The sequence below is a fragment of the Eleginops maclovinus genome, chromosome 18, assembly GCF_036324505.1.
Source record: "Eleginops maclovinus isolate JMC-PN-2008 ecotype Puerto Natales chromosome 18, JC_Emac_rtc_rv5, whole genome shotgun sequence".
Taxonomy (NCBI): domain Eukaryota; kingdom Metazoa; phylum Chordata; class Actinopteri; order Perciformes; family Eleginopidae; genus Eleginops; species Eleginops maclovinus.
In genome coordinates this window covers 14,795,338-14,819,324 of record NC_086366.1, presented here as the reverse complement: position 1 = coordinate 14,819,324, position 23,987 = coordinate 14,795,338, and the positions used below count along the sequence as shown (strand labels likewise).

The 23,987-nt window shown below is 39.0% G+C and overlaps 2 protein-coding genes across 3 annotated transcripts; one reads left to right on the top strand and one right to left on the bottom strand.

The window, feature by feature from the left end:
- The first annotated feature begins 4,842 nt into the window (after positions 1-4,842).
- On the top strand, positions 4,843-7,526 carry LOC134879828 (succinate receptor 1-like). 2 transcript variants are annotated; one of them, XM_063906356.1, is made up of 3 exons: positions 4,843-4,944; positions 5,418-5,486; positions 5,760-7,526. In XM_063906356.1, the coding sequence occupies exons 2-3, from the start codon at positions 5,484-5,486 to the stop codon at positions 6,714-6,716; spliced, it is 960 nt and encodes a 319-aa protein (XP_063762426.1). In that variant the 5' UTR covers positions 4,843-4,944; positions 5,418-5,483; the 3' UTR covers positions 6,717-7,526. The 2 variants fall into 2 exon arrangements, with proteins under 2 accessions (XP_063762426.1, XP_063762427.1); XM_063906357.1 differs by lacking the exon at positions 4,843-4,944 and having other exon boundaries at positions 5,039-5,486.
- Positions 7,527-9,864: 2,338 nt separating this feature from the next.
- Positions 9,865-16,481, bottom strand: aadac (arylacetamide deacetylase). The gene is made up of 5 exons (XM_063906277.1): positions 16,035-16,481; positions 14,639-14,867; positions 14,037-14,106; positions 12,996-13,167; positions 9,865-11,749 (listed from the first exon to the last, which is right to left on the bottom strand). Exons 1-5 carry the CDS (start codon positions 16,173-16,175, stop codon positions 11,129-11,131), a joined length of 1,233 nt encoding a protein of 410 aa, XP_063762347.1. The 5' UTR covers positions 16,176-16,481; the 3' UTR covers positions 9,865-11,128.
- Between the last annotated feature and the right edge of the window lie 7,506 nt (positions 16,482-23,987).

The following is a 23,987-nucleotide window of genomic DNA, read 5'->3' as shown; positions in this document are numbered from 1 at the left end:
TCCCCGGTGTCATGTGACTTGTTAGTGTTACAAGGTCTCAGGTGTGAATGGGGAGCAGGTGTGGTAAATTTGGTGTTATCGCTCTCCCACTCTCTAATACTGGTCACTGGAAGTTCAACATGGCACCTCATGGCAAAGAACTCTCTGAGGATCTGAAAAAAAGAATTGTTGCTCTACATAAACATGGCCTAGGCCAGGGGTCTCCAACCTTTTCCCCTCTGAGAGCTACCTCTAAAGAAAACAAATTACGGAGAGCTGCTTGTGTTTTATATCATGTGTAACATTTATTCACACGTATCTAAATCCCTGAATAAGGTTTCGTTTGGCACAAGCATATACGGAACATACATCCAACACTCACTATTTGTGTAAGAACATTAATACTCAAATTAAACTCAAAGTATGCACGTCAAAACATTTCTTTCTCTTTTCAACAACATCTTTTTTTTGCATGAACATTTTCAAAATATTGGCAGCCTATACTCACACTCAAAATACAGAACTGTAACTAAATATGTATCAGTATGCATGTCTATGCATTTCTTTCTTTTCAGCTATCACTGATAAACTCACATTTTTTGCATAACATTTACAAAACACTGACCTCTAATACTCACACTTTGTGTGAAACATAGCCCAAATTGAACTCATCAGCATATGCATTTCTTTATCTGTTCAAACTATAAAACACATTAAACTCACATTTTTTGCATAACATTTACAAAACACTGACACTTTGTCAAAACATAACTCACACCTTTGAAATCACATAGGCTTCTATTGATGTTGAACAATTATAACTTCTTAACTTTGTCCACATCACACTTTCAGTAATTTATTCACTAGCCTACATATTCAGTCAAGCACCTTTAGTTAGTGAGATACCTGGCACTGCATGGTGCCAACAAGAGAGCTGTATGCTGGAATATACCCACTTAGGTTCACTCTTATGGAGTCTTTCAAATGTTCATCCGTCAGTCTTGTTCTGAACTTAGATTTGATGACATTCATGTCAGGTATGTAGACCCAAACAAAGCAGCTGTCTTCAGAGCTGCTTGACACAGATTCTTATAGTTTTCTGGCTCAACCAAGCTCCAGAAATGTTCAGCATGCTGTTGAGATTTCAGCTGTATGTCGTTTTGGAGGTTTAAAAGATCCATTTCCATTTCCACAGGATCGATACAGAAAAGGTCTGCCATCTGCCCAGAAATCTGACTAATGTCCACATTCATGAATGGGTTGGCAATTAATGTCACACAGGGCTCAAGTCTCTCAAAGTCTCTGAACCTGTCTGCAAACTCCTGGCCAAGCTTGATCAAGAGGTCACAGTACTTTTCTGTGTTCAAAGCATCAGCTACCCCTGCATGGGTTTCCAAAACCTTTGTGACAGAGGGGAAATGCTGGAATCTTTTGGCCTTCAACTGCTGGATGAAAAAGGCCAGTTTTGCGCTGAACGCGTTAACAGCACTGATCATGTTGCAGACGTCTTTCTCTTTACCTTGCAACTGTACGCTCAGTTACATCTGTCAAAAACGCAAGATCAAGGACCTACACTGCATCAGATAACATCCTCCCCCCTCTCTTCCAAGAAAATCTTGATTTCACCCAGCAAGGAAAAGAAACGTTGCAGTACTTTACCGTTACTGAGCCATCTGATGTCAGTGTGGAGCAGGAGATCTCCATAGGCCACAGTGCATTCCTCCAGGAATTGCTTGAAGGTCCTGTGTTGCTTAGCCTTTGCTCTGATGGAGTTGATAATCTTGACAACCGGCTCCATGACATGTTCAAATCCCATGACCTTCGCGCATAAAGCCTGTTGGTGAATTATGCAATGGTAGGCCAGAAATGGCGGAAACTCCGGGTCTGCTTTGCATCGGGCAATAAATCCAGAGTGACAACCTGTCATCGCTGGTGCTCCGTCAGTGGTTATTGACACCAGCTTTTCAATAGGGATCTTCTGTTCCGTGAAGTAGTTCTTCACAGCATTGTAAATATCGACTCCTCTTGTTGTAGTTTTCAATGAAAGTAAAGTCAAAAACTCTTCATGCGCAGTGAAATCATCAAAAACCATGCGGATGAAAACAGCCAGCTGGGCTGTATCGCTCGCGTCAACAGATTCATCCAGCTGAATAGAAAACCATTTACACCTGTTAATGTCAGTTTCCAACTGCCATTGTATTTGCACCAAGTTGTACATCAGCAAAAACAGACAATATTTCTGTCTTACATTTATGGTCCTTGAATAACGTTTCAGCCACCGCAGTCATGGCCTCCTTTACAACACTGCCATCAGTAAAGGCCTTTTTGCGTTTTGTCAGGATGTGCGCCACTTTAAACGAAGCCTCCGTACAAGCAGTAGCCTTCTGTGCTGGTCTGGTAAAAACAGACTGCTGTCGTTGTAGCTTTATTTTCAGGTCCTTTATCTTTTCTTTTCGTAGATTGCTACCAGCGGGAAAGTTCCGTGAGAAGGTGCTGTGGACTGTGGTGAAATGGCGCTCCACATTGCATTTTTTACCGACCGCCACGCTTACTCAACAGATCAAACAAACACACTTGTCCTTTACACTTGTGAAACAAAAGTCTATTTCCCAATTCTCGTGAAAAAAGTATGTTTTCCGCCTCTTGTTGCATTCAGCGGCCATGGTCAAGCTAATGCCGCGTTCGGTGTTTGCCGCGTTTACATCAGAGGTCGGAACTGGGAGTGACATCACATTCGAGGTCGGAAAGTCGGAAAAGATGGACGCGCCTTGTTTACAGATTTAGCAATTACCTCGGGTTAGCACTTGTTAGCAATACCGGTTGATAACAGTGCTCTGTGTCATATTTTGTGAAAACAAATATCGTAGCAACATATCTTCAGATAGAAGATGAGCGGTACTTTATGTACAGGTGGCATATTATGAAAATTTGTGTTTAAATCTTATATATATAGTCTATGGTTTAAATGTAAACTATTTAGCGAGCTACTTTGAAGGGGGGCGGCGAGCGACTGGTAGCTCGCGAGCGACGTGTTGGAGACAGCTGGCCTAGGCTATAAGAAGATTGCCAACACCCTGAAACTGAGCTGCAGCATGGTGGCCAAGACCATACCGCGGTTTAACAGGACAGGTTACACTCAGAACAGGCCTGGTCATAGTCGACCAAAGAAGTTGAGCGCACGTGCTCAGCGTCATATCCAGAGGTTGTCTCTTGAAAATAGACGTTTGACTGCTTCCAGCATTGCTGCAGAGGTTAAAGGGGTGGGGGGTCAGTCTGTCAGTTTTCAGACCATACGCCACACACTATCAAATTGGTCTGCATGGCTGTCGTCCCAGAAAGAAGCCTCTTCTAAAGATGATGCACAAGAAAGCCTGCAAACAGTTTGCTGAAGACAAGCAGACTAAGGCCATGGATTACTGGAACCATGTCCTGTGGTCTGATGAGACCAAGATAAACGTATTTGGTTCAGATGGTGTCAAGCGTGTGTGGCAGCAACCAGGTGAGGAATACAAAGACAAGTGTGTCTTGCCTACAGTCAAGCATGGTGGTGGGAGTGTCATGGTTTGGGGCTGCATGAATGCTGCCGGCTGTGGGGAGCTACAGTTCATTGAGGGAACCATGAATGCCAACATATACTGTGACATACTGAAGCAGAGCATGATCTCCTCCCTTTGGAAACTGAGCCGCAGGGCAGTATTCCAACATGATAACGACCCCAAACACTTCCAAGATGACCACTGAATTGCTAAAGAAACTGAGGGTAAAGGTGATGGACTGACCGAGCATGTCTCCAGACCTAAACCCTATTGAGCGTCTATGGGGCATCCTCAAATGGAAGGTGGAGGAGCGCAAGGACTCTAACATCCACCAGCTCTGTGATGTCATCATGGAGGAGTGAAAGAGGATTCCAGTGGCAAACTGTGAAGCTCTAGTGAACTCTATGCCCAAGAGAGTTAAGACAGTTCTGGAAAATATTTGTGGCCACACAAAATATTGACACTTTGGGCACAATTTGGCCATTTTCACTTAGGGCTGTACTCACTTTTGTTGCCAGCGGTTTAGACATCAATGGCTGTGTGTTGGGTTATTTTGAGGGCACAGAAAATGTACACTGTTATACAAGCTGTACACTGACTACTTTACACTGTATCAAAGTGTCATATCTTCAGTGTTGTCCCATGAAAAGATATAATAACATATTTTTTTAAATGTGAAGGGTGTACTCACTTTTGTGAGATACAGTATGTGTCTTGTCTGTTGGTGTAGTTCTCACGGCGTAACGGAAGAGGGAGGATACAAGATTAGGGCCAACAGTAAACGCCCGTTTCAAAGAACCGACCTGTCTGTGTTGTGAAAAGAGCTACACTAACTATTGTAATTTGTATAACATTCGTTGGGTAGAGAGAACATTTCAAGATTTCTCAGATGGATTCAATCAGCATATCAAACCACCACGTGCAATTGAATAAGATTAAAATGTAATAGACTTATTGTGCAGTGTCAACAGACACTAAAAACAGTGAATGATAACAAATATACCAGAAAAGTGGATTTTATAACTTTCATAACTTGCTCTTAACTATCGACTCAAATCACTACTTTTGAGCGTAAACATCTTTGCTCCTAAAACAAATTATTTCATTTATTTTTGACCACATTGCAGTCACTTGGGCTTAATGTCTCTGAAGTGAAGAAATATATGTTTGTGTTTAATTATTTAATGAAACTATAAAGGGCATTATGGAAAGTGACGTGAACATGTTCCAGAAACTGTTGTGTGGTTGTTTCCACAAAAGGAAGTGCTAGAGTCATTGCGTATTTAAGAAGAACTTAAAATACTATGTAAATTTAGGTGGAAGTGCCATCATTCAACAAGTACTTAATGGTAAGCAGTGCAACAGAAATAAACATTGGAAGAACAAGAAGAAAAACATACTTGGACAGTTGGCCTCATAACTGTATAAGGTTAGTTGAAAACAATAATATACATTTTAAATTAAAAAAACGAACCTTTAAACTAACCTAATACAGCTATGTGAAATGTGTTGACATAATACATTTAATTAAAGTCAATATTTCAGTTTTTTTAGCACACACACAGATATTACATTTTTTATGTTTTGATACATTGCATTGTAATTACATTAGTTCGACATTTAGTACAAATCTAAACTGTTTTTAAGTGTTGCACTTTTCCTGTAGAGATTAAATAACACAATTTTCCATGAAAATAAAAACTCCAGCTGTAACCAGACCAGGCTTGGTTTTGACAGGTTTCAGTAAACTACCAAGTTATCTTGGAGAATTTGTTTAATTTGCATAATTTTCCCATATTTAATATGCAAATCACAGTCTAACAGCCTTTTGTATTCCTTGCCTGGTCATATTAAAGGCAGCAGTACCCTCGCTTCTCAGTGTTTACTGTTTCCACTCTACAGATAGTGACTGCACCTGCTCATGTTCGCACTCTCTATTCACGTAACTACAACTACAACAACTACAGCATGGTAAGTCTTATACTATCACATGTAACATAATGTGTTTAGTTCTAAACAAAATGCAAGTTTCTATTGAAATTCATTACTAGAAATTGTTCTTAAAGTTTACATTGATTGAAATCACTCAAAACATTAATGTTAAGTTAAGATCAAACGCTTTGTTTCTATCATTCCTCACCCATTTGTTTTCTCTTCCCTCTTCTGACACCCCTTCCTATTCCCTTTCTTGTCCTTTTCTCTGTTTTTCTGTTCTGATTTCTTCTCTTACGGTCTTCTCTCTAGGTGCTCAATTGTACAATGATCAAGGATGGCCTGGAGAGGTACTATCTGTCAACGTTTTATGCAATCGAGTTTGCCGTTGGTTTCCCTGGCAACCTTTTGGTTGTACTTGGCTACATATTTTGTTTGCAGGAGTGGCAGAGCTGCAATATTTACCTCTTCAACCTAGCAGTCTCTGACCTTATTTTCCTCTGCACACTGCCACGCCTTTCGTACCTCTATGCAAATGACCAATCAGACGAGAATACCTATGGTTGCATTATCAACCGCTTTATCCTGCATGTCAATCTTTACTCATCCATACTATTTATGGTTTGGCTTAGCATGGACCGTTTCCTGCTCATAAGACACCCTACACGTAACCACTACCTTCTGAGGCCAAAAATAGCCATGATCGTCACAGGGCTGAGCTGGCTAGCTGTCAATGTGGAAGTTGGTCCGATGATATTACTGATGGTCCAACACCAGAGAGGAAACTGGAGTAGCTGCAAGGATTTTGCCAGCATGAATGGAGACGTCCATACATTGGGCTACAGCCTAGGGCTTACTTTCACTGGTTACATTCTCCCTTTGCTTGGACTTTGTGGTTTCTCGTACCAAATTGCACATCTGCTCCACGTCCAGGAAAAGGCTGTACAGCGCCGAACAACATCGTACAAGCGTCCTCTCAGGGTTGCTGTATCAGCCGCTTTCATGTTTCTGCTTCTCTACACACCCTACCATGTGATGAGAAATGTCAGAGTAGCATCTCAGCAGGACTGGACAGAGTCACAGCTTTGTACAATGAACAACATAGAGAGCCTGTACATCATCACAAGACCATTGGCCTTCTTGCACAGTGTCATCAACCCTGTCTTTTACTTCCTCATGGGGGACAAGTTCAAAAAGCTCCTATTGGCTAAGCTCAGAAAGTTGGTCAGAAAGACAGAGCAGCAAAGAGAACCAGCAGGACAAAATTGACAGAGTCCCGAAATAAGAGACACATCAACATAGTGAATCCAAACATGTGAATCAGCTCTTATTTACAAATATTTTCTAATGCTTTTAATTAATATGGTTACTTGTATTTTGGTGTACACATATTACATTTAATTTTATTGTTGAACAAATAAAGCAATGGAAGACAACCTCTGTAAATGCATTTGATTAGTCGAGCCTGTTGCTATTTTTATATTGATGCTGTGTAAGGTATAACTATGTACAGGATGTGTATGGATTCCTGTTTGTATTGGTATCTGGATTTGTTGGACACTCTTTATTAGCATCGATATCGATTCAGATAGTCTGAAGCCTTTTGGCTAGGGGGACCAAAACGTTAATAAGATCTATAAATTGGGATGCAGAGACAAGATCAGTAAACTGGAGGGCGGCTGTGGCGCAGTGAGCTAGTGCGTTGATCTTCAGATCAGGGGAGCACTGGATTAACCCCACTGCAGTCAGCATGTCGTTGTGTTCCTGGGCAAGACACTTCACCCCGAATTCCTCCTGTGGGGATTGTCCACTGTATTGAATAAATGTAAGTTTATATAAAAGCGTCTAACAAATTATATGAAGTGTAATGACCTCTTTCAAAGCATCCGGCTTCTCAGTTGGATGGAAATATGTCCTTTTGAAAAATGATTGTGGAAAAACCCAGTTCCAACTGATACTGGAGGTTCATGTTTTTAAAGTCAGCATTTTTCTGTATTACTTCAAAATCTAATAAAAAAACAAATAAAAAATTGTGTATTTTACTATTTGGAAGGTGAATAAATTGTAAAATATCAAATATCTTTGGAGATGCATCGAGGCATTTTTGTTTTCTTTGTGAGGAGTCAGTCAAAATCCATTGATCGACCAATCAAATATTTATACATAATATATGTTTTATTAAAATAGCCCAATATCACTGGTTTTACATTTGTTAAATATGGATATGACACCCCCTATCCTTAGATCTGCACATTTGACAAGGAAAATTATCTTTTTTACTCATAATGTAATTTTCGATATGTTTTGTTTTATGGCCGTATAATTTAAAAGCGACTGTTCAAAAGACACCATACTGTTTAGATTGCTGGCCTTGTCGTCAGCAACACAAGTCAATCATACTTTGATGGACTTCAGATAAGAAGTGTTGAATACATAAGTGCAACACAAATTCTGAAAAAAAGGACTAACGGTTTGTGATGCATACGATCACATCAACCCATTATTGTCCCTCCACCATTCCCGTTGAGCTGAGCTAGGTGTTCAATATCTGCATTAACATTAATAATCTGGTAATACAATGCATAATGTTGACTGACAACCCAAAATTGTTTTCACACTCTATCCGTAATAATACTGTTTACCATTATAAATATGTGGTTACTCAACCCCGCCAACCAATGCTCTGGTGGGGGTTTTGTTCTTCTGAGAAATTGGAGTATTTGGGTAATTAACATTAGCCCCTTTGTTTTTAGCAGTTCATATCTTTCCTATCTGCATCTTTTTCAAAGGCATTTTCTACCACTCAAATACAAAAATGCTGTATTAGTTTTCCTTAACACACACTAAAAGAGGATCACCCTTAAAGACAGACAAGAGAAACCATTTCATGATTTGATCTCTTGTTTTCAAAGTTACCCCATAGTAGCTTCCTAGTATTCATTTCATTTCCTATAAGCTTGTCATTGTTTTTACAGAAACAAGGTTTGTTTTGCAATTTCCTTATCCAAGGTATGTCTGAGTCTTTCAGTAGAAAAGTGAACGGTTTGAGTCTGGCTGTTGTGAGCAAACATTATATATTGTACAATGTCTAATATTTATATCTACAGTTGGAATTATCTGAATTTCCTCAGCTCTCATGAATGCCTCCATTTATATTGGTCTCCCAGTGACCTTTAAGGTTTATTTAGGCCCTGATTATCAACCACACTTTAAAGGGCTTTGCTGTGATACAACAGACCGGATCAGGTGCTTCCTTTCATCCAGAACTTATCAAAACATTATGTGTGCCTCATTTAATTTACATTGGCATCCCTCCACAAATGAGCAAAGAAAATAAGCATTGGTAAAGCTAAATATGGTGCTGCACAGACAGAGCAGACGAGAAAAATCAGCAGAAGCTTTATTATAGGAATGAAAAGAAAACCTCCATTGTAAAAGAAAGAAAATAAACATACCTTGACTATCTTTGGTCGTTATATCATTCAGTACTTGAACTTTGAATATGACATGATATATTTTCAAGCTGAACAGTGTAGCAGCAAGCCTTTGAGAAAACATTCAGCATGCTTGCATCAGCAGTATGTGAAAGCTTACTCAGGTGACGCAACTTTCTATGCAAGTAAATGTTTGTGAACTTGTACTGTATGTATGTATAATCCATGTAAAACCACTAAATATTAACAGTTTCAAGGAAATATTTGTCATTATCCATTTCACGTTAATGTTATTAGCCCTCCACAGCAGGAGAGGAATTCAGAGAAACAGTCCCACCATTGCATTTCCAGAAGTATTACTAATAGTAATGCACTGTATGTGTACACAAATAATTCATTCTACCGTATACCGAGGAGGCGTAAAGGGTTGTGTGGAAACTCCTGAATTTCGCCACGGGGATTAATAAAAGTACATCTTATCTTATCTTAACATGACCTGATGAATGAGGTGATGTTTTTATATCGTACTATAAATGATTTGTTTGCACTCATGCATGTCGTACGTTGTGGACATAGTCCTGGTTAACCTGTGGCTCCAAGAGGATTTGTTGTGTCCGAGTCAGTCTATCCAAAATATTCTGATGTATCTTGTGACATCTTGAAACATGCCAAAAAATGGCGTTCCTGTTTTCCCTCTATTCTAGTATGTCATTCTCTCTTGAAACATTGTAATAGCAAACACATACACAATTGATCACTAATTACATGTCAAGCGAGTTTATTGACAGATAACATTGAAATTAAGTGAGTTGTCCAGGAAGATTCCAAACCATGAAAGACCAGTGCTTCAGTTTCGCCTGAAAAACTCTAACTTTACTCGTTTGATTCTGATTGATGAAAAAATTGTCTTCCATTTGTTTGAAATCAACTGTGATCATTTTAAAAAGTAAAGCGTAAGAAACTGTGAGACATTAAGAAACAGCTCAGAGATGTTTCTTTATTGGATTATTTGTGTAGTCACTGTAACCCCCCTGTTATCTTTTAGATAGCTATGCCGATAGTGTGCAGGGTTACCCTGCCCACAGACAGAAATATCAAGAAGATAAAGGAGGGACAAGTGAATCGTTTCAAGCTGCCTCATATAATTGTTGGGCCACAGGGAAAATACATTTCAGCATTTTTTAATATTGTTAGAGCAGAGATTCAGAAACTCAGTGGTAACAAACTGAAGTCATACCTACACAGAAACATACACCTCTAATGGCAGCAATATCATTTTGCCTAGACTATGTTAATGTTACACATTTCATCATGAAGCTGACCCTGGCCACCTTTTCTTAATTTGCCCATATCCGTTACACAAAGGTAGGTCTCTATTTGGACTTACAGTAGCTTATTCATTGTTAACAAAAAGGTTGAATCGACCGCAATGTTAAGCAGTTAACTCACACTAAAATGAAATCATACATGAACAAAGACAAACACGCACACACACACACGCACAAACACATGTACAGTACATTATAGACTCTTGATTTGCTGTTTGAGTCTTTGTTAATTTTCTACATTTAATTCAGCTAAGTTCAATCACAAAGATGTGTAAAGGAAATGGGTGAATAATGTTTGCTGTGTATGCACATTGTTGCTGTATCATATTTACTTCTAAAAAACAATGTTTTTGCGTGGAATGTGGCTCATCAGATATCATTGTGTGTAGCCCTGATGTGCAGCGATTACAAAGCAATTACGATGTACATAAAGATACCATTTACACTGCATTTTAAATCATCAACTACACCAGTAAGCATCTCCCTGTGTACCTTATTGATAAAGGTTACACAACTAAGAGCTATTGTTCCTTATTTTTAACACAATAAAACTTGCCAATCCTTCATGCAATGCTAGGAATTGTTAAGCAAGAGTTAGAGTTTTGCAAACACATACAAAATATCTTAGGTTTTAAGTGCCAGCTGCACTCACTGTTCATGTAATATACATTTTGCTCAAACCAACCTATTTGAACAATTCAGAACTGTACTTTAAAAATCCAGTTTTGTGCTGGTATCTTAACTATTACAATACAAGAATGGAAAACAGAAGAAGCTGATACATTAACAGAAAATGTGGTTGACCAAAGAAAAAGAAATGAACAACAAAATCTTGAAGAAAACATATCTTTGAACCCTTACCAAATTCCGGTGCATTGTGTGGGAAAGCTGGAATGAAAATTGGTAGTCAAGCGTTTTTTTACAAGTTTTCATTGAGCCATTTGATATAGTTTTCCGTCATAAGACGTGCAATCAGGAAGTCAGTTGGCCACACTGTGAACATTAGCCCTCCATGAAATCCGGTGTCATAGTGTTCATGTGTCACCTCAACACCAGCAGAACGAAGCCGTGTGACATACATGATCCCATCATCCCGGAGAACATCATACTCGCATGTCAGAATGTAAGCCTTTGGCAGAGAGTGCAAGGCAGAGTCTGGAACCAACAGGGGTGAAGCTCTCGGGTCAGCGAGAGATCGAGATAGTTCCCCCTTCCCAAATGCGTCCTCTCCCTGCACCACAGTTGGAGCACTATAGTTGTATTTTCTACGATATGTTTCTGGCAGAAAGGCGCTCCAGTTGACAAACTTTAGCAGGCTGGAAGACTCAGGGTTGTTGTGAGTGTTGGCCATCATGGCTCTGAAAAAGGCCCTGTCGCTGGTGAAGTACTCACTCCAGAAACGCACCATAAGGTAGCGGGGCAGAATGGGCATGTCTTGATTCTGCTGATAGGAAGGTGTGTTTAGATCCAGAGCCTGCAGTACGGGGTAGATGAGTGCTTGGGCCTTCAACTGAACCTGCTGTCCAGGCTCTTTTTGCAACTGTGAAGAGAGACCAGTGAGATTGGCATGTATTCAAAGAAACTTTTCTCAATCCAATAAAATGGGCAGTGAACGTTTTAAGAAATACAGTAAAAATGCATCATCTGCTCACATGTACAAATCATAGTTGTGTACATAAAGAATTGCATCATCCCTATTGTTCTGTATTTGTTTGTCTCTTCGACGATATCCCTTTAGACTACTGTGCAGCTCAAAGGAGACAATTATTTTGTATCTTTATTGCTCTAAAGCAAGTTCTTGAAGAGCAAGGGGGCAGTCACTGTTTTTAAAAACATGAAAAATATATGAAGACACTTTTCTGGAGACAAACTAATTGCCCAGCTTGACCACTTAGTAGTCTATCACCCTCTAATACAACTAGATGGCACAGTTTGCAAAGTGCCTTCAACCTGCATTGGTAGCCTATGGAATCGCTCTCATGTTTTTGGTGTACAGGGAGATACTTTTGTCACTATCAATTATGTCAGCATGAAGCATGGGGTTTCATCCTGACCATAGCTGGTTTCGGTCTCCCATGCCAGCAGAAACAGACTCCTGGCATGTAAAGCAATATCATAGCTGAGAGAGAAATGGATTGGATGAGATTGGTATCTTTACATTGCCAGTTCCACAGATTCTGAATTGACTTATAGGGGCATACCTGAATATACAGTTTGCATTACTGGGATACAAGTGGTGTTTATTGTCAATAATGCAGAGTCTTGTTTTTCAAAGTACTTTGACTTTGTTTGGAACTGTGCTAAAGCTAAGGGATAGTATCAGGAAATGCACCATGTGTGTCTCAAGTAAATTCCAAAGAGATTATTTCTCTAAAGCTAAAGTTCTTGCCTTGTTAGGGCACATTGTCTGGACCCTCGTCATTTTCCATTTTCAGGTACCGTTGCCAATGGCATTGCACTAATTTTACTGTTTGTTTTCAATTTTGTACTCTTTCATGAACTTTCATTGACTTTTGTGAGCAATAAAATCCCATTGTTTTATGCCCAAAGGGGAATACAAATGTGTTCTTCCCCTGTAACCTGCCTACTCACTCACTTTTTCCACAATTCCACCACCTCCAGCTCTATCCTCATAATTTCACAATGTAGTTTTTGATTTGTTGAAAGCAAACTACTTGTATGCAAAGGCATACAGGATAGGCCATAGAATATAAGGTCATTATTGGTCACCTGAAGACATATTTTTCCAAAGGTGAACCAGAACAATAAAGCTGAAAATGCAATACCTGCTGGGAGACAGCAGCTGCCAGATTTCCCCCAGCACTATCTCCAGACACAGCAATGCGTCCGGGATCCACAGAGTATTGGGCCAGCACCCCCTTATCAAGGAAGTGTTTGACCACACGGTAAACATCCTCATATGGGACAGGGAAGTGGTAAGCAGGGGCAAGGCGGTACCTGAAAAAACAGAAAGGGGCAGATTAAAGATGAGAAATAAATAGACATGACCTTTGTGGGCCATGTGCACAGACAACATTATGAGCTAGGGAAAATAAACATGATGACATTACAAGGGGATAACCAGATTTTCCTATAAAGAGTCATATTCAGTGCAACACAATAGAACATCTTTTCATGATGTTCTGACTGAGTGTTGCAATAACTTCCAATTGTACCTAAGTTATTCAAAAAAGTAATGTCAGTAGCGTACATTCACTAAAAATGTTATTTTCTTAATTATTTTCAGTTTCCATCAGTATGCCAAATTGTACACATGGCCGGTTTGATAATGTACAATCCTGGGCTTAATAATTGATTGCTTTTTGCAGACTGAAAATTGGATGAAGCAGATTGAGGCAATATTCTCAACCATTGGACACCAGCACATTGAAAAAGTCTGCTTCCCAAAGTTTCCCAAAGTCAAATACTTATGTCAACAAGCACAAACGCCAAATAACACACACAAAACATGTCTGATTTACTCAGCGAGTAGTAGTCTTTCACCTGTTTCATTTGATTGATGAAGTTGTAAAACTGTAAAAATAGAGAGAGCTAGACAAAGTTACTGTTCAGAGAGGAAGATTAAGAGAAGGAAGTGCCAAAGAGCAACAGTGAGAGGAGCAACGACAGTGAAAGCCCTGTTGAAGCCCTTATGAAAACCTGTTAGTGTCACTCAACTGCATCCTCACTTCCTTTTACCCTGTGACTAATGAGGGTGGACAGGCACATATGACTCCAGAAAAACTCTGTGAAAACCTGACTGAAAGAGTTGTTGGAACAGTGGGACTATGAATAATACAAATAAAAACAAAGTATAAATTACTTACTCTACAGAAAGCACCACTGCATCTAGCTCGGTGACAATTTTTCTGGCCAGAAGATCATATGGGCTCATAACTGTAGAGACAGAGAACACAAACATTTTGAAGGAATTGTAAAGCAACCAAACCACCATAAATATTGACATCCATTCATTACAGTAATCTCACAGTAAGTAGAACAGATGAAGCTGCCTCCTCTACAGGACTTTCTGGTCAGTTAATGCAATTGTTACAATCATTTAACAGATTGCCTACAGCATGATATGTATCAAACTGCAGTCATGTCTTTTGTTTTGGATTAGCCAGGGTAACCACCCTCTGAGGCTCCAACTGCTCCAGCAGACGGTGTGTTATTTCCTCGGGAGAAGTGTGAACGCCTTGTAACTTGTGTTTCATATTTTTTCCCAATTTAAGATCTTGTTGTGAAAGCTGTCACAGGTAGTTTATATAAAGCCTTAGAGTAATAGTTTCCCATTAAAATAATAGGATTACTGTGTGATGAATACATTATGACGATGTGTATTACCCATTTATCCATCTTTCCACACATCCTTAGAAGTCAGCATTCTGTGTGATAAATGAGGGGACAGGCCAACCAATGGACTTACGGGAACTACCCAGACACCATCCTCCACCGTGCAGGTATATGACAGCTCTCCTGAGCTTAGTTCCACCGTCACTCTGCTTTGGCTGGTACAGCACCACCTCCACTCCATCAAATTGCTCCTCTGTCACCTTGACATGCTCGTCAGACACAGGCACTATCTTTTCAGCCAGAGTAATGAAGTACATTACCCCCATGTAGTCCTTCAGCCCCAGTAATTCACTGAGGTCTGCCTGGAAAAGAGAAGCAGAGAGACAGCATGAGATAGAGACAGACACATAGGATATATCAAACCTGAGCCATTAGTATTTCATCATGCAGTAAAGCTAGTGCAGGCTGTTAATCTTTTGTAAACAATTTCCTGGAACAAAACTCATAATATTCAAAACAGAAATGCTGTATGTTGCCTTACAATGGAAAAGAAGGGAAAGTAATGGGATTGTTTCCTGGCATAATTCCACTGTCCCCCTGCAGTCCTTTGTTTTGAGAAGTTGTAACTAAATTATAAATTATAAAAGCATGACTCATACTATATAATGTTTGCTGAGGTAGGCAGTCACTGGCTTTGCATGAGGCTGATGCTCTTCTGCTGTGACCACAAAAAAACTCCTGCACATTATTCAGCATTTAACTTTAAAAGAGTGTGGTTGCTTACTAAAGCAATATAAGTCACTTACTATCAATGTCTATCCCTCAAGAAAACCATCCCATTAAAATGTAAAACACAACTTGTAATCAGCCATGAACAAATTATCAATCATAATATGAATGAGCCTGCTGGAAGGGCATACATATGGCTGTATAATTCAACAATGAAGTCTTACATAAATGTTTCACAGTGATGCCTTACATGCGCTATTATACAAATTATTACTGTAAAATATAGTAAAAATAGCTATTTCCTCTTAGAGCCAGTAGGCTGCGCATGTTTCTCCTAATTTTAAATAATGGACTTTTTTTGTTTTAGCTTTCATAAGTGACAAAAATGTTCTAAAAAAGGCTACTTCTAATTGTTATTCTAAGGTTACAGCCATTTATGCCTTAGGTTTTTAAACCCATAGAGACTCATATAGGGCACCACTATTGGCTCCAGTAAACCACAGGCTCTAACAAACATTAACAGAGGAGAGTTTCCTTAATAGGGTCTATTATTAGAACAGATGAGCAAGACTATACACATGGATTATCATCTGACATAATCTTGTGTAAGAACCATACATATCCAATTCAGCAAAATACAATTTACGTTTTATTTGCCACCTATACAGGTTTATACCTTTTCAGATATGATATATGGCTATATCTCAGCCATGCATGCTAATAAATGCAAGTTTTTTTTTCTTAAGTATTTATTAGTAACGGCACACATACTGTCAAAATACACAAAACAAAATTCTTACCAGGTTGCTGAGACTTCTGAAGAAAGAATTGGTCAGCATGAGTTTCCATCTTTCTTCTATCTCCTCAGGAATGGGCTCATAAATATAATAAGCGGTAAAAGAGCAGAGAGCGACGAATGCAATGATGCTTCCAAACCTCATTTTACAACGTGCGTCCCCAGCAACTGACTGCAGGGTGCAAACGCAAGCAGGCTGATATCCAGTCTCTCCGGTGCGGGACAAAGCTTACGCTCGGGAGTAATTTTGGATCCAATCCAGCTAAATATGACAGCACGTGTTTGGTGTCATTTGATGGTTATCGGCTTGCATGTTTGGAGCTTTTCTTCCTGCTCGTGCGCGTTCCTTGATGCATGTTCGTCCCGAGGAGGCGGATAATTAATCGAAGTGTCACTGATATCGAGACAGGAGCGTGCAAACTGTGAACTACTCTCTACTCACGAGGCAGAACCGTCCCATCTCGGCTCGCCTTGCAAATTCCTCAGGTGCTTTTTAAGCGTAGCCTATACAGTTGCAAATGATACTTTAATATCATAGCTTATGTAACAACCCCCGCCCCCCGTCAGTACTTTAGCCCACTACAACACATAGGGAATTATTGTTCTTTGCACTGCACTTGACATTATTTGAACATCCATATCACAGTAATAAATTACAATCAAATAGAACAAAACTTCTGCAATGTTGCACGTATTAACAATTATAATACAATAATATAACAAATATTATTCTGAAAGGGGCCAATGTCAAAGTAAGAGTTGGGTCTGAGTACTTTGTCCACCACCACCAAAGGGGGTGTCCTTCCAGATCTATTCAGCTGATGAAAAAACGGTCAGCTACAAGAGCCCATATATTGTGCTGATCTGTGGCTCTAACCCTAACCCTAAGTCTCGTTTTAACCAAAGAAACCTGCAGTATATGGGTGTATTACCAGTGACTGTAGTGCAGCTAAACAGCCATGGTTGCAAGGCAGCATAATCTAATTATATTATCGGTGACAGAGCTAGAGGAGATATTTAATTTCCTGGCAGGCGTTAAAGCAATATCTCTTATGCTCTTATATTTTGAAAGGAACCTGCATGAGAAACTGATTCAATGATGCAGGAGTTTGACAAAAAAAGTTGTCTGCAGGACTCTTTTTTTCCTCACTGTACAGGGAATTATTTTCAGTTTGACTAATGTCAGTTTTATTTCCACATATTTGTGCAAGAGATTCAACAGTCATTACAACATGTATATGAAACAGGCAGACTGAGGAAACTGATGCATTGATTAGGTTGATGCCCATATGATATAAAGTGTTTAAGCAGCCAACCAAAAAGTTACAGTATACAGCTATTTGCATTAGGACCACATTTATGTCAAGTCTTTAGAAGGTTAAAATGTGCAATGCACTCATCAGGCAGTTAGGTTTTTGGATGGAGAAACAATGCAGTGATTGCAGAAAAAAGCCTTGATCAATGTAAGGACTCTGTTAGTGCCATCCATAGTTTATCAATGTCACACATGGATACACTCACTTCCCAACCATAGAATGTGAAGTAGATACACAAGTCTGATGTGTCTGCAGGTTTCATATAAGAACCATATGCCTAAATGTGACTTTATGTTAACCTTTCAAACTTTCTCTGTCAAATTTGATTTTGTAATTGGTTGGTGTGTAGGAGCAGGAAACCATCTCCTTCCATCAGCTATCAAACTCTATTGAGATGCAATCTGAAGAACCAGGGTATGATGGAGGCTTAGTGAAAGCCTCTGAGGCTGATCACTGCTGAGCAGTAGAATACTTAATTTCTTCTCTGAATACAGAAATATACTTCACACACTCCGGGATTCTCTCTGGAATTCCCCCCCTCCCTCCATTTTGCCCCAAACGACCGGCCTCTGCTCAGCTTCTAAGGGAGACCACCTCAGTCGGTTAGTAAATCTTTCATGGAGCTCTTTCCACTCTTTGCATCTTGTCAGCAGGAGGGACGGGTGTCAGACCGTGCGTGGGTGAAGATGTTGTCTTCATCTAGGTAGAGCCATGCTGTGCAGTGCTATGTCATTTGGCTGGCCAGCACCATGCCGCATGTGGGGGTTGCTCGAGCAGATATGAAAATGTCTGAAGACTTAAAAAGGAGTTCTGTGTGAATGTGTGTTCAAGCGTTAAAAATTGAGTGCTTGGCCATGTCTCATTCCTTTGTGCATGCACATTTTTAGAGGCACCTCAAACTCATTTAATAATGAAGGAATCAATCCAGACCTGCAGTGCCAATTATAAGAATGAGAGCTTTGTAGCTTTTAAATTCACAAGGCCCCTGCTGAGGTAGATTGGGTATATGACAAGAGGCATGTAAAGGTACTCGATTCTAGGTTCATGCTGAGATGAATGCGAAGGGGAAAAAAAGTATATAATAATCCAGAAATAGCTTTGGGTCAATTGCTTGCTTTGGTAAACTGATATATTCGGCTACATGAGTTTCATGAACACAGTTTCTCAATATGTTTTATATTCCCTATATATGCAATCCACCTCATTAATTTTGACAAATATTGATCTCCCTTTGCATGCAACACTCCGCCTTAAAAAGTCACTGTTACTTTTTTTCAAAATTAGTCAAAGAAAAGGCAAAGAAAAAGTCTATACTCTATATTGTGTTTTCAATGTCGTTAATTTGACTCTTGCCTTCCTTGTAATGTAAATTCCACAAAGACTCAAAACCTTAGTCTACAGGTGTTCTTGCCATCCATCAGACAGCAAAGGGATTATTGTTTAAATTAAATATATGTAAAAAGAGTAAATATTTAAGATCAAGGCTTTGACCTCCTCATCCACCAGAGCAACAAGCATACACTCGGCACAGCTGAGATTGAGGTATGCTGACGTGATACAGTGAGTGATTAAAGCTGGAGGTTTACATAACAAAGTGCTTTAAAAATGAAAAAGACTTCAAATTAAATATACTTGACAGGCCACAGAAGATATAGAGTAAAGCCAGTCATGTCTCTAAAAGTGCCAATAGATTCAAAAACCAACACAAGGGCAAAGTATGTATTTGATTTAGAAAGCAATCACTGTATGCCATAACAAACTGTTCCCCAACACCATCTAATCGAAATACTCCAACACAAACAATCCCTTGTGGTTGGACACATTGTGTTTTTTAATTTCTCTAAGACTTGTAGTATTCTTATCTGCTAAGCGCTTAGGAAGATATAGTCTGAAAGACAATAAACCTCCATGGCACTTTGCACTGTAGAATTTTAGTGAAGGGTTTAACTTTTTTCATCACGTGTCTTCAACACATCCTCCCTACATGACTAGTAACTAAAACAGCACTAAGGATCTTGAGGTTTAATATTCCCACACTGTGCGTCATGATCATGGGACTGGGTGTAGGAAACTGTAGTGGATAAGCTCTTGATCAGTAACCGCCTATGCAACACTTATGTCATAAGGAATGTTGGCCCCTCACATTTTTCCACGTGAATTTGTTCTATGTTATCACCAAACACAAGGATACAAGAAGTAATTTGGATTTGGTTACACATTGACACATTGACAGATAAAGTATGTTAGGCTGTATTTAAGCACAGCTATGAGAAAGTCAGCATTCTGTCATGCACATACAGTAGCTGTGCTCAATACAACAGACAGATATCTGAACTTATTATCATGTAAACCTAAACAACAGTTTCAGAGACATTTAAACAAACCACCGACTCTTACACTGACACTAGAGGAACAGGCAGGGGAACACCAAAGTCAGTATAACCTAAATCATTCTGGAAGTAGTGGGCCAATCGACATTCTCTTGCCTCTACCCAAGCTAACAGGGTTAAAATGCCACAACCATCTTCCGTTACTTTACCATGAGACCTCACCACACTACTTACTCATATTGAGTCATCCTAATTCTGGCATGATTCATTTGTTGTGACATTGCCGTTTGATTACTTTACCCAGTGGTGGATGAATTACTCAGATCCCAGAAGATAAGTCATTCTGCATGGCTCCTTTCATTCTTAACTAGATTATATAATGTGGATGTATTTAAAATTCATTGTGCAGTTCATTAATGTGGATCCAGTTGTATACACTTGGTATACTAGTGGGTGGATTAGATGTGTGGTATTGCATTGTAACATATAGTATTCTAGTCTGTTATTTAGGTCTATCCATGACTCTCAAAGAAATATAATAAAGTAAAATTACAAAGTAGCATAAAATGAGTAAACATAATTTGTTCAGCAAAAAAATTCAACACACACCAATGTTTACAGGGTCAATAACACTTTAAAGATTAACAACCATGTATTATCTCATGGGGGAAATATACCAACAGTTGTGTTGCTTTAATAACTTTACGTATAAAGCATGTTGAAGGGAAAAGCAGGACTTCATTGTGAATTGCAGTCCACTTTACTTTCCAGCAGGTGGTGGTATGACCTAAATAAACAAGATTTCAATGTTCATACTTTGCAACATAATTCAGTCAGCAGGTCAAGAGCTTGTACCTCCAAAATGTTAACTATTAAGAAGTGGACACAATAACTATTAATTGGCTGAATCCTACAGAGAGGTCGTTATAACCCTAGGATGATGAAACATTTCTCAACACATCAACAAATATGATACATGCAAACCACCAAATCATCATCAACAGTGACTATCTTGTAGACAGACTTGTTATACTTGTATATGCTGCTTTGTATCAATTGGATAAAAGAGAGATAAGCCATGTGCACACTGCAGAGGGCATGTCCTGTGTTCTGGCCCATACAGTGCATTTGTTTTACATTTTAACACACTTTTTTTTAACCAAACCAGAACCTACAGTATATACAGCTCTCGGCTGCCCATAGTTGCCCTAATAGATTTTTCAGAATTTCTATGATCACTTAACTGCTTTATGGACCCCAGCTATTCATATCATCTAAACATCATAGGCTATCGTCATTAACATGTCTCTATACCAGCTGTGTATCTGATCCCCCCCCCCCCCCCCCCCCCCCAAAAAAAAAAAGAAACATATAATTACATAGAAATCTGTGTTCAAAAACACATTCTCTCCCATCATCTTCAATGGCAGTTTTAGGAGCCAGAGCACGGTTTAGTCAGTGTTGTTGTTTATATACACACAACTCATCCAGACTTCCTGGTCTCTGGCAAGGACCTAAAAAGTTCCCTAAGGTGCATGGTGTGTTGCTTTGCTGACACCTAGAGGTCAAATGTCATACTGTAGGTGTGTAAATCACCCCCTAACACTGTCGCCTAAGTATTACACGTACACAAACATAAACGCATACACAAACAGACAGACGGGGAGAAGTACTCAGACCATGTACTTAAATGTACCAGAGTGTGGGAATACATACAAGTTAAAGTCCTGCATTCAAAGTGTTACTAAAGCATCAAGCATTAACTTTTGCTACTTAAAATACCAAAAGTAAAAGTAGTCATTATGCAGAGTTGCTCATTCCAGTATCGTGTATAAGATATGTTTTGATCCAAATTATTAATGCAAGTGTTTATCAAAGCATGTTTTGATTATATATTGTATACTACAAGCTTGCGAATTTACTCAAAGTGTAACTAAAGTCTTATTTGAGTGTGGATTATATTTCATATCATTAATCCAAATCTGCAAAGAAGCTAAAGGTATCAAATACATTTAGTGGAGTAAAAGTGCAAGATGTACCTCTGAATTGTAGTGGAATAGATTTACAAAGTACCAAAAAATGGAAATACTCAAGTAAAGTACAAGTCCTTCAAAACTGTACTTAAGTAAAGTTCTTTAGTAAATCTACTTAGTTACTTTACACCACTGCAAACAGACATGTATGTCATCGTCATTGAAATAGAAAGCTAGTCAACATTAGATAACAAGTCAGGTTACTAATCTTCTTTGTCATATTTCAAATTGATAATCACACAAATTTGAGAAATGCCCAAATCAATTCTGAAAAACGGATGAAAGGAAGGATGTGAGTGATGGAGCAAAGATGCAGTGACACACTGACGGGCTACTGTTAATGACTATACCATACCATAAACATTTCCCCCTTGTCGCTTCTGATTGATCTTTAAATTATTAGTTTGAATGTTGTTTCTCAGTAGCTGCACTTCCACAGTCTGGTTCTCTGTCTAAGTTGAGCAGATGGAAAAACCAGAGTCATGATTCTGGAAAAGCGAGACAAATATGAAACAGACACTACTGCTGCCATTAGTAATGTTCATAGTTCTCCTTATATTATAATACAACATTTCACAGATTTGACCACATGATGGTAGAAGCAAAGTATCGTATACTGTTTATATACTGTACAAATCACAGCTAATCGATTCAATGTCAATTTTTCTAGCTTTCACTTAAAAATGTGCTATAGTAATGGCCGAGGACCTACAATAGCTTGTATGAGTCAACTAGCTGATACAAGCCATAACAGAGGAGGTGAATCAGAGTGTTTTAGAGAATCTCTCCCCCGAGACAAATAACCGTCTTCCTCCGCTCACGGTATATGGAAAGAAAAATTGGACACATTCAAGCCCATGACTGGCTATCCATCCTTTCCTAATCTATCTTCTTTACTCATCACTTTTTAAGAACAAATCAGATTCAGACAAAATTAGGAATGCTAAGTTCAGAGTTTAGCTCTACACTTAACAAGTACATACAGCATTTCCTAAATTGTTGTGAATCAACAGGATTTGCACTATTCCTTACATCCCTGCATGGTGACTTTTGTTACTTTGTCTTTTTTGTGTCAAACATCTTGAGTTGAACAATGTTTTATTTCAAAATGTGAAAAGAAAGATAGTTTTTTGAGTAAGAAATCAGGTCAAAGAGGTCAACTCTGACTCATCTCTTCCTACTTAAGACTTCTGCACCTTCAAAATGTAAAGGTTTTTGGATGCTGATAGTAAAAATTGTGAAACGATCAGATTTGTTCCAGTGACATATCACTTGGCCAGCACTGAGGAGAGAGAAGCTGAAAAGTCCCGCTTGGTCTGAATGAGATCACTGAGCAACATCTTTGATTGTGACTGCCTCTTGGCATTACCTGAGACACTGAGGGATCATTACAGTGCCTGTGGAAGGATGATTTAATGTTAGGTCATCAAATATAGACAATATCTTAGCAGCGTACATTGGGAATTTTGCAAGGAGTTAGCAATAAATTAACACAAAAGACCATCCAGCAGTGTGACAGGTAGGCGTATAAGGCCTAGTAACTAGTGGAATCAGCAAGCCATCAGGGAATTGGCTAGAAGTACTCAAAGTAAAATTTAAGAGAAAATGAGGAACAGGCATATTCTCAAGAATTGGTTTTGATGTGTTGATGTTTTATTTAGCTACTCATTATTATACAATCCTGCCATTGTCAAGTGAATTTCACATCTTGTTTGCATATGTAATGCAAATTGGCTTCAATATAATTCATGAAATCCAATCTGTGATTACCAGAGAGATCAGTTGCATAAAAAAAGTCATTAAAGCCTAAAATTGATGCTGTCCATCAGGTGCACGTCTTCCTTTTTATCCCATGAATAAATGAAATTGACTGCGTAAAAGCACAATCATGGTATTCATTTGGCAAGAGAGAAATTGAAGCAGTTTTTCATTAATGGCTTTCTCCTTCAGTGAATTAAGTCACACATGTGTGTTCAATGTGGTGCTTTTATATATGTGCAGATGAAAGAGGAGGATAATAAACAGAGAGCAAGACATTCAGGACTACCAGCAGGGCCTTGATATCCTCTAATGGCTCTTATGGAATGTACTGTTTTTATTGGGGCCATTAGGGCCCAAAGGACCACTAGGCACGGATATGAATTGGTATTTAAAAAATAAAGGATAGCAGGAGACCCTCATATTTTCAAAGTCCTGGGTCACCCAGATAAGAAACATATGGTGCATGTGATCTTTGTCTTCAGTCAACGAGGCCTATGGCTGTAACTTCTGGAATCCC